Source organism: Rattus rattus, chromosome 2 (genome assembly GCF_011064425.1).
Source record: "Rattus rattus isolate New Zealand chromosome 2, Rrattus_CSIRO_v1, whole genome shotgun sequence".
Taxonomy (NCBI): Eukaryota; Metazoa; Chordata; class Mammalia; order Rodentia; family Muridae; genus Rattus; species Rattus rattus.
Genome location: NC_046155.1, coordinates 181,036,743 through 181,048,195, shown reverse-complemented (window position 1 = coordinate 181,048,195; position 11,453 = coordinate 181,036,743). Strand labels below are relative to the sequence as shown.

At 38.1% G+C, this 11,453-nt stretch overlaps 1 protein-coding gene across 1 annotated transcript; it reads left to right on the top strand.

Moving 5' to 3' along the window:
* Positions 1 to 10,271: 10,271 nt before the first annotated feature.
* On the top strand, positions 10,272 to 11,201 carry LOC116892753 (vomeronasal type-1 receptor 2-like). The gene has a single exon (XM_032894631.1). It carries the CDS (start codon positions 10,281 to 10,283, stop codon positions 11,199 to 11,201), a length of 921 nt encoding a protein of 306 aa, XP_032750522.1. The 5' UTR covers positions 10,272 to 10,280.
* The last annotated feature ends 252 nt before the right edge of the window (positions 11,202 to 11,453 follow it).

Genomic DNA, 11,453 nt, shown 5'->3' with positions numbered 1-11,453 from the left:
TGGCATTTGTGTTCTCTTAGGGTCTGTATGACATCTGCCCAGGATGTTCAGGATTTCATAGTCTCTTGTGAGAAATCTGGTATAATTCTTATAAGTTTGCATTTATTTGTTACTGACCTTTTTCCCTTCCCAATTCTAATATTCATTCTCTGTTTTGTGCATTTGTAGTTTTGACTATTACATGATAGGAGAAATTTCTTTTCTGGTTCAATCTATTTGGAGTTTTGTAGGCTTTTTGTGGGCATCTCTTTCTTTAGGTTAGGGAAGTTTTCTTCTATAATTTTGTTGAAGATATTTACTGGCCCTTTAATTAGGGAGTCTTCATTCTCTTATATACCTACTATCCTTAGGTTTGATCTTACATTATCTTTGATGGTTGTCTCAATGTTTTCTATGGTATCTTCTACCACTGAGATTCTCTCTTCTATCTCTTGTATCCTGTTGATGATGCTTGCATTTATGACTCCTGATTTCTTCCCTAAGTTTTCTATCTCCAGGTTTGTCTCCCTTTGTGCTTTCTTTATTGTTTCTATTTCCTTTTTTAATCCTTGAAGTTTTTATTCAATTTATTCACATTTTTGGTTATGTATTCCTGTGTTTCTTTAAGCAATTTTTGTTGTTGTTGCTGTTGTTTCTTCTTTACAGGATTCTACCTGTTTACTTGTTTTGTTTGTGTTTCTTTACAGGAGTTATTAATGTCCTTCTTAAAGTCCTCCATCATCATGATATTATGTGATTTTAAATATAAATCTTACTTTTCTGGTGTGTTCGAATATTCACTATTTGCTTTGATGGGAGAACTGGGCTCTGATGATGTCAGGTAGTCTTGGTTTCTGTTGCTTAGGTTCCTGTGCTTACCTTTAGACATCAGGTTGTCTCTGTTCTTTGTTTGTTTGTTTTTTTTTTCTGACAGTGGCTTGACCTTCATTAGGCAGGAGTGTCAGCACCCCTGTAGATCTGTTTTCCTGTTTTCTTTCAATTGGCTCTGGGAACTGAGTGTTCTGCTCTCAGAAGTGTAGTCACTCCTGGTTGTTGGCTTATAGCTTTTGGCACAAATGGGAACCAGAAGAGTCCTGCCCCTGACTGTTCCTAGGGCCTTGTGCCCAGGGGGCACAGATGGCACTAGACAATTTCCTCTGGGGTGGGAATGTGGGCAGAGAGTATTCTCATCTGATTTATCAGCAGTGACTGCAGTTCTCAGGGCCCAGAACTCCCCTCTAAGGGATTTGGGTGTAGGGAGCTGTTTGACTGGTTCAGTTCAGTTCTGGGCACAGACCTGGACTGCAGGTTCCTACCACTGACTGCTCCTATATTCCTGTGTTCGGAGGTACTATGCAGATTCCTCTTGGGCCAGGGCTGTAGCCAATGGTGGGCAGAGTTGGGAGTCTGTCCTGTGGTCTCAGGATTGTCTGTACTTCTGGTGGTTCAGGAAACTCCTCCACTTGATTTGGGAGCAGGGAGCTATGAGATGGTATTAGTTCACTTCAGGACACAGCCAAAAACTGGAAGTGCCCTGTCCTAGAGGACTTCTGCCTTAGTGTGTTCTGCGTCAAACGAGCAGGTCACTTGGAGGAGAAAAGTTGGTCTTACCTCTGCTCTCAGGTATGTAGGTGCTCCTGGCACCTGGCATGGGTAGGAACCAGAAGGGTGCTACCACTGACTACTCCTAGGTCCCTGTGCCCAGTGGTCACAGATGGCACTAGGCAGTTTCCTCTGGGATAGGAATGTGGGCAGAGAATATTCTCCTCTGTCTTCAAGGAGTGTGCATACTTCTTTTTTTAATTTTTTTTCTATTTTTCCCTCTTTATTAAATTGGGTATTTCTTATTTACATTTCAATTGTTATTAGATTTCCCAGTTTCTAGGCAAACATCACCCTAACCCCTCCCCTACCCCTTCTATATCAGAGTTTCCCTCCCCATCCTCCTCCCATTACTGCCCTCCCCCCAATGATCCGGTTCACTGTGGGTTCAGTCTTGGCAGGACTAAGGGCTTCCCCTTCCATAGTGCCCTTACTAGGCTATTCATTGCTACCTATGCAGTTGGAGCCCAGGGTCAGTCCATGTCTTTGGGAAGTGGCTTGGTCCCTGGAAGCACTGGTTGGTTGCCATTGCTGTTCATATGGCGTCTCAAGCCCCTTCAAGCCCTTTCAGTCCTTTGATTCCATCAACGGGGGTCCCATTCTCAGTTCAGTAGTTTGCTGCTGGCATTCACCTATGTATTTGTCATATTCTGGCTGTGTGTCTCAGGAGAAAGCTACCTCAGGTTCCTGTCAGCCTGCACTTCTTTGCTTCATCCACCTTATCTAGTTTGGTGGTTGGATATGTATGGGCCACATGTGGGGCAGGCACTGAATGGGCATTCCTTCAGCCTCTGTTCTGACCTTTACCTCCTTATTCCCTCCCAAGGGTATTCTTGTTCCCTTTTTAAAGAAGGACTGAAGCATTCACATTTTGGTCCTCCTTCTTGAGTTTCATGTGTTCTGTGCATCTACGGTAATTCGAGCATTTGTGCTAATATCCACTTATCAATGAGTGCATACCGTATGTTTCTGTGTGATTGGGTTACCTCACTCAGGATAATATTTTCCAGGTCCATCCATTTGCCTATGAATTTCATACAGTCATTCTTTTTGGTAGCTGAGTAGTATTCCACTATGTAGATGTACCACATTTTCTGTATCCATTCCTCTGTTGAAGTGCATCTGGGTTCTTTTCAGCTCCCGGCTATTATAAATAAGACTGCTACGAACATAGTGGAGCAGGAGTCTTTGTTATATGTTGGAGCATCTTTTGGGTATATGCCCAAGAGAGGTATAGCTGGGTCGTCAGGTAATGGAATGTCCAGTTTTCTGAGGAACCTCCAGATTGATTTCCAGAATGAAATCCCACCAACAATGGAGGAGTATTCCTCTTTCTCCCCATCCTTGCCAGCATCTACTGTTGCAGGAGTTTTTGATTTTAGCCATTCTTACTGGTGTGAGGTGGAAACTCAGGGTTGTTTTGATTTGCATTTCCCTTTCAACTAAAGATGTTGGATATTTCTTTAGGTGCTTCTCAGCCATATGGCATTCCTCAGCTGTGAATTTTTTGTTTAGCTCTGAACCCCATTTTTGAAAGGGTTATTTGTCTACCTGCAGTCTAACTTCTTGAGTTCTTTGTATATTTTGGATATGAGCCCTCTATCAGTTGTAGGATTGGTAAAGATCTTTTTGCAAACGGTTGGTTGCCATTTTGTCCTAACCACAGTGTTCTTTGCCTTACAGAAGCTTTGTAGTTTTATGAGATCCCAATTGTCGATTCTTGATCTTAGAGCATAAGCCATTTGTGTTTTGTTCAGGAAATTTTCTCCAGTGCCGATGGGTTCGAGACTCTTCCCCACTTTATCTGCTATTAGTTTGAGTGTATCTGGTTTGATGTGGAGGTCCTTGATCCACTTGGACTTAAGCTTTGTACAGGGTGATAAGCATGGATTGATCTCCATTCTTCTACATGTTGACCTCCAGTTGAACCAGCACCATTTGCTGAAAATGCTATCTTTTTTCCATTGGATGGTTTTGTCAAAAATCAAGTGCCCATAGGTTTGTGGGTTCATTTCTGGGTCTTCAATTCTATTCCTCTGCTTTATCTTCCTTTCTCTGTACCATTACCATACAGTTTGTATCTCTATTGCTCTATAATACTGCTTGAGTTCAGGGAGAGTGATTCCCCCGGAATTCCTTTTATTGTTGAGGATAGTTTTAGCTATCCTGGGTTTTTTGTTATTCCAGATGAATTTGCAAATTGTTCTGTCTAACTCTCTGAAGAATTGGATTGGTATTTTGATGGGGATTGCATTGAATCAGTAGATTGCTTTTGCTAAAGTAACCATTTTTACTATATCAATCCTGCCAATCCATGAGCATAGGAGATCTTTCCATCTTCTGAGATCTTCTTCAATTTCTTTCTTGAGATGCTTGAAGTTCTTATCATACAGATATTTACTTGTTTGGTTAAAGTCACACTGATGTATTTTATATTATTTGGAACTATTATGAAGGGTGTCATTTCCTGAATTTCTTTCTTGGCTTGTTTCTCTTTTGCATAGAGGAAGACTACAGATTTATTTGAGTTAATTTTATATCCAGCCACTTTGCTGAAGGTGTTTGTGTTTATCAGCTTTAGTAGTTCTCTGGTGGAACATTTGGGATCACTTAAATATATTATCACATCATCAGCAAATAGTGATATTTTGACTTCTTCCCTTCCAATCTGTATCCCTTTGATCTCCTTTTGTTGTCTGATTGCTCTGGCTAGAACTTCAAGAAGTATATTGAATAAGTAGGGAGAGAGTAGGCAGCCTTGTCTAGTCCCTCATTTTAGTGGGATTGCTTCAAGTTTCTCTCCATTTAGTTTAATGTTAGCAACTGGCTTGCTGTATATGGCTTTTACTATGTTTAGGTTTGGGCCTTGAATTCCTATTCTTTCCAGGACTTTTATCATGAAGAGGTGTTGAATTTTGTCAATGTTTTCTCAGCATCTAATGAAATGATCATGTGGTTTTGTTCTTTCAGTTTGTTTATATAGTAGATTACGTTGATGGTATTCCATACATTAAACCATCCCTGCATGCCTGGGATGAATCCTACTACTTCATTGTTTTGATGTGCTCTTGGATTTGGTTAGCAAGAATTTTTTTCCGTTTTTTCTTTATTAACTTGAATATTTCTTATTTACATTTCAAATGTTATTCCCTTTCCCGGTTTCCAGGCCAACATCCCCCTAACCTCTCCTGCTCCCCTTCTATATGGGTATTCCACTCCCCATTCTCCCCCCATTACCGCCCTCCCCCCACGAATCACGTTCACTGGGGGTTCAGTCTTAGTAGGACCCAGGGCTTCCCCTTCCACTGGTGCTCTTACTAGGATATTCATTGCTACCTAGGAGGTTAGAGTCCAGGGCTAGTCCATGTATAGTCTTTGGGTAGTGGCTTAGTCCCTGGAAGCTCTGGTTGGTTGGCATTGTTGTTCATATGGGCTCTCGAGCACCTTCAAGCTCTTCTAGTCCTTTCTCTGATTCCTTCAATGGGGGTCCCATTCTCAGTTAAGTGGTTTGCTGCTGGCATTCGCCTATGTATTTGCTGTATTCTGGCTGTGTCTCTGAGGAGAGATCTACATCCGGTTCCTGTCGGCCTGTACTTCTTTGCTTCATCAATCTTGTCTAATTGGATGGCTGTATATGTATGGGCCATATGTGGGGCAGGCTCTGAATGGGTGTTTCTTCTGTGTGTGTTTTAATCTTTGCCTCTCTATTCCCTGCCAAGGGTATTCTTGTTCCCCTTTTAAAGAAGGAGTGAAGCATTCGCATTTTGATCATCCGTCTTGAGTTTCATGTGTTCTGTGCATCTAGGGTAATTCAAGCATTTGGGCTAATAGCCACTTATCAATGAGTGCATACCATGAGTGTTTTTCTGTGATTGGGTTACCTCACTCAGGATGATATTTTCTAGTTCCCTCCATTTCCCTATGAATTTCATAAAGTCCTTGTTTTTGATAGCTGAGTAATATTCCATTGTGTAGATGTACCACAATTTCTGTATCCATTCCTCTGTTGAAGGGCATCTGGGTTCTTTCCAGCTTCTGGCTATTATAAATAAGGCTGTGATGAACATAGTGGAGCACGTGTCTTTTTTATATGTTGGGGCATCTTTTGGGTATATGCCCAAGGGAAGTATAGCTGGGTCCTCAGGTAGTTCAATGTCCAATTTTCTGACTATCCTCCAGACTGATTTTTAGAATGCTTATACCTGTCTTCAATTCCACCAACAATGGGGGAGTTTTCCTCTTTCTCTACATCCTAGCCAGCAGTTGCTGTCACCTGAGTTTTTGATCTTAGCCATTCTCAGTGGTGTGAGGTGAAATCTCAGGGTTGTTTTGATTTGCATTTCTTTTATGACTGAAGATGTTGCACATTTCTTTAGTTGTTTCTCAGCCATTCAGCATTGCTCAGCTGTGAATTTTTTGTTTATCTCTGAACCCCATTTTTTAATAGGGTTATTTGTCTACCTGTAGTCTAACTTCTTGAGTTCTTTGTATATTTTGGATATAAGCCCTCTATCTGTTGTAGGATTGGTAAAGATCTTTTTCCAATCTGTTAGTTGCCATTTTGTCCTAACCACAATGTCCTTTGCCTTACAGAAGCTTTGCAGTTTTATGAGATTCCATTTGTTGATTCTTGATCTTAGAGCATAAGCCATTTGTGTTTTGTTCAGGAAATTTCTCCAGTGCCCGTGCGTTCGAGTTGCTTCCCCACTTTTTCTTCTATTAGTTTGAATGTATCTGGGCTGATGTGGAGGTCCTTGATCCACTTGGACTTAAGCTTTGTACAGGGTGATAAGCATGGATCGATCTGCATTCTTCTACATGCTGACCTCAGTTGAACCAGCACCATTTGCTGAAAATGCTATCTTTTTTCCATTGGATGGTTTTTGTCAAAAATCAAGTGCCCATAGGTGTATGGGTTCATTTCTGGGTCTTCAATTCTATTCCACTGCTTTATCTTCCTTTCACTGTACCATTACCATATAGTTTGTATCTCTATTGCTCTGTAATACTGCTTGAGTTCAGGGACAGTGATTCCCCCAGAAGTCCTTTTATTGTTGAGGATAGTTTTAGCTATCCTGGGTTTTTTGTTATTCCAGATGAACTTGCAATTTGTTCTGTCTAACTCTTTGAAGAATTGGATTGTATTTTGATAGGGATTGCATTGAATCTGTAGATTGCTTTTGGTAAAATGGCCATTTTTACTATAGTAATCCTGCCAATCTATGAGCATGGTAGATCTTTCCATCTTCTGAGGTCTTCTTCAATTTCTTTCTTCAGAGGCTTGAAATTCTTATTGTATAGAATTTTTACTGGTTTGCAAGAATTTTATTGAGTATTTTTGCGTCCATATTCACAAGGGAAAGGGTCCAGCTCTCCCCATAAGAGATTTTGATGCAGAGAGCTGTTTGACTAGTTAATTTCATTTCTGTTTGCAGAACTGGACAATGGGTTCCTGCCCCTATATTTCTGTGTCCAGAGACACAATGCAGTTTCCTCTTGGGTCAGGCATATATTCAAAGGTAGGCAGAAGTAGCAGTGTGTCCTGCGGTCTCAGTATTGTCTGGATTTTAGGGGGTGTTCAATTCTCTCACTCATGTTATTTGGGAGCAGAGAGCTGTGAAACTTGCAGTTTTTAATCATATAAGCCTACCAATCGATGGTTAGTTAACTGAAACATTTTCTATTGTTGAGGCCATTGTCAATGTATTCTTCTACTTATTTTCCACAGTCTATTTGATGCTTGTATATATTAAGTCATCTTTTGTTTTTGTGACTTAATTTTATACACAGCTTCTTTAGTGAAAATATATTTCCATTGTAGGAGATTTCAGAATTCAACGGATCACTTACATGGTATATAATCTATCTGCAAATAAAGAAAAATGAACTCAATGAAGAAAAAAAAACTCATTATGATTTGCATGCCATCTGTTTCATCCATACTAATCTCTGTATTACTTCAACTTTTATATAAGTCATGTTGACATGAGTACATGCTCAATTCTTAAACATGGGGTGCCTTCCACCTTCTTCTTATGTGATTTTGAGGTATCCTCATGGTCTAAAGGCCTTTTAAGTTGAAACATTTTTTCAGTGATTATTTATTTTCTTAAAAATCTGACAAGGGAAATTTAACTGCTTTATCTTTCTGTAAGTATGTAAACCTTCTAAGGAAACCAGAGAGTATAGGTAATTACAACATATAGACCTCAAAATCATACCATTTCCACTGTCCTCCATAATGGTTTGTGATTCATTTTTATGATTTTTGTTATCTAAAAGAGCATAGACCACTATATAATAATGTACAAGAATCATTATAAGTGCTGCATGGTCATTTTATTGAGTTCACAATATGCATCACATTAATATTTGAGTGTTTCTTGTTTGATCATGATCTGTTCTGTTACACCTTGACTCTTGTTTTGTAAAGATGCAATCAACACTTTACACACATTCAAGAAACCTTACCTACAAGGTACCTTCTGTATAGTGACAAGTAGATTTCATATATGCCCAGCTCATGAAATTTTGTAAGTAAAACCTACCTAGTGTGAAACATGTAGACTAAGAAATAGAAAAAGATCTTTTTGTAAAGATATTACTTGTACACATATTGTAAAAATTGTTATTTCACAAATAGTCTAAACAGTATAGATTTCTACACATTATATATTCTAAAATCTTTTCAGCATTCAGATTACCATTACTTTCTTGTGAGATGTCTACATATCCCAATTTTTAGCAGGAACATATTTTCCACCACTTTTTCTTAACATTTCGGCAGTTACATGACAATCCCAGAAAGTTGATTTAATAAGAACAGAGGATATTCTTCCTATATTTAGTCCACATTACATGTGGTTTTTCCTGATTTGTTTTGGAGGTTATAATATAAATTGCATTTCTCCTTTCTTTTTTTCTCCCTCCAAATCCTCACTTATACTCCTTCATAATATTCTTCAAATTTATGTTCTCTTTTTCACTAGTTGTTATTGTAAATGTGTATGTATATAAACATTTCTTTCTAAAGATGAGTTTTCCATTTTGTGTATTACTTGTGTGTGTGTTTTAGGGCTGACCTTTTACCACTGGACAACTAATTTTTGTGGTCTTTCTCAGGGAAGAATCTCTCCTGTATCTAACTTTACATAGTTATCTAGAATTCTCTTTGTGTAGGTTTAAAACATATTGACTCATTGCATTCACTTTGGCATGTCCAGAGGTTTTGTTCATGGTCAGCTCATGTTTGCATAGTATGTTGGTGAGATTTTACGGTTTTCTTTAGGTTTTATGAGACAAATTCAGTCCTCCTTAAATATAATGAATTCTTTGATTTTTTTTTCTACCTTTCTTCCTAGCTGCCAAAACAAGAAAGAATAAGTGAATATTAACATCTTCAATTTTGGGTAGGAGGTAAGTCAGATTCTTTTTTTTTTTTCTTTTTTTTTTAATTAACTTGAGTATTTCTTATTTACATTTCGAATGTTACTCCCTTTCCCGGTTTCCAGGCCAACATCCCCCTAACCCCTCCCACTCCCCTTCTTTATGGGTGTTCCCCATCCTTCCCCCATTACCGCCCTCCCCCCAACATTCACATTCACTGGTGGGTTCAGTCTTAGCAGGACCAAGGGCTTCCCCTTCCACTGGTGCTCGGTAAGTCAGATTCTTAAGGCATGGGATCTGATCAGTTTTTTATGAACAGGGATGTCCTTTCTTAGAGTTTAGTTATATCTGGGAGAAACAATCTCATGGAAAACTCAGTGATGTTTCTTCTTGTGACTAAAGAATCAATGAACATGTCAAGTATCTGTAGTTCAGGATGTGAATAAAAACCATTGGACATAAGCAATTGAGCAATATACCTAGATTAAATGATGGACTCTTTTTTTTTTTCCTTTTGAGGATTCTCCCTTGTGGTTTCCAGAGTGGGTGGATCATTTAGTGCTCTTATCAATAGTGAATGAGAATTGTTTTCCCTCATCCTAAACAGTGTTTGCTGACAGCTTTATTGCTGCTTTATTGCTCATTCTGATTGGAATGAGATGAAATCTCAGTAGTTTCACTTTTTATTTCTACAATTGCTAAGAATAATGGACTGGTTTTGAGGTATTTATTTTAAATTTTATTCTTCTATTGAAAAATCGTTGTTCAAATCCACAAAACACTAGTAATTGGTCATTTATTTCACTCATTTTTTATGCATATGTGTTCATTTTATAGTCCAGATAATTGTTTTATGAAAGAAGTATAGATGCCATATATTTAGAATTCAGATTCAAAAATTAATGGGATTTTCTTAAACTGCAAATATCAATATAGCTGTCTTTTTTTATCACATACACATTATAAATGGCAGTTGATTTTGTAATGTAGAGGGGAGAGTTCTTCTCACTGCCACCAAATTGTCATTGTTTCTAGAGAGAAACATGACATCCTATTTAATACTTAAATGTATTAAAATTATTTGGAGTTTCCTCTTTAAATGCTTGATGACTCCAACAGTCACCCTGCAAATTATAAGTGATGAGTAATTGCTTTTCTAATGGGATTTTGTTATGTTGTCTCCACTGCCTTTACAAACTTGAGGTCAAAATTGTTCTCTCTCACCCCTCATCCACTTACAAAAGTTCAAATCATCATTTTGATCAGAGAAGCCATTTTTATGCCATGAAAATGCAATATTGATTGATGACAGGATGGATTCCAAGGATCTGGCAATTGGAGTTATATTCATCCTTCAATGTTCCATGGGAATTCTAAGACATTTCATTCTTCTATCTTACTACTTAATGCTTCATTACAATAAACACTCATTAAAACCAATTGATTTGATTCTCATGAACATGTTCATAGTCAACTTCTTGATAATTTTCCCTAAAAGTATGCTACAGACAGTGGAAGCTTTTGGGATAAAACTGTTGTTCAGTGTCTTTGTTTGCAAATTTCTTTTGTATATTGAAAGAGTTGGCCGAAGTGTTTCTATTGCTACTGTCTGTCTCTTGAGTGTCTTCCAAGCCATCACCATCAGTCCCAGAAACTCCTGCCTTTATGGTCTTAAAGTAAAAGTTCCAAAGTACATCAGCCTCTCTATTTTCCTTTGCTGGGCCCTGTATTTTGTTGTAAATATGATTTTACCGGTGTATGCATATATTAAATGGAGCAGCAATAACATGACATATAAAAGAACTTTAAAATACTGCTTTAGTGTAGGTCATGATGAATTTACAGGCTCTTTTTTTATAATACTTTTTGTATTCCCTGAAGTCTTTCTTGCTATTCTTATTGTCTGGTCCGGAAGCTCAATGGTTGTCATTTTGTATAGGCACAAACAGCAGGTTCAACACATCTATTGCAATTATGCTTCCACCAGAACATCCCCTGAATCAAGAGCCACTAAGAGCATTGTTGTACTAGTGTCAGTCTTTATTTGCTTTTATTCTATCTCCTCCATCTTATATGGTTGCATTGCTCTTTTCTGTGATAACAGCTGGTCGTTGATAAACATCGCAAACATCATTTCTCTGTGTTTTCCTGTATTGGGTTCCTTTGTGGTGAGCCATAACCCTGATTTTCCCAGATTCAGTTTATCTTGGATAAGAAATACACGAAGAATATGAATTTATCACATGTATATAAAGTATATGAGTTTTGTCATTTACCTTCAAGCATCAAAATAAAATCTTAAAAGCCATTTTATTTCTTAGGGGAACTGTAATAATTGTTTAGGCTTCATAATGTGTTCATTATTAGCTATACGTGCACAGCAAAGAGTTTGAAGAGGTTGTCCTTTACTCAATAAATATAGCTGTTTTGGCAAATATCTTAAGTAGACTTTCTCAAAGCTAAGGGAATAATTTATACTTTGATTC

Bases quoted from the DNA above. Each gene is read 5' to 3' on its own strand.
- LOC116892753 (XM_032894631.1), top strand. From the start codon at position 10,281: ATGGATTCCAAGGATCTGGCAATTGGAGTTATATTCATCCTTCAATGT.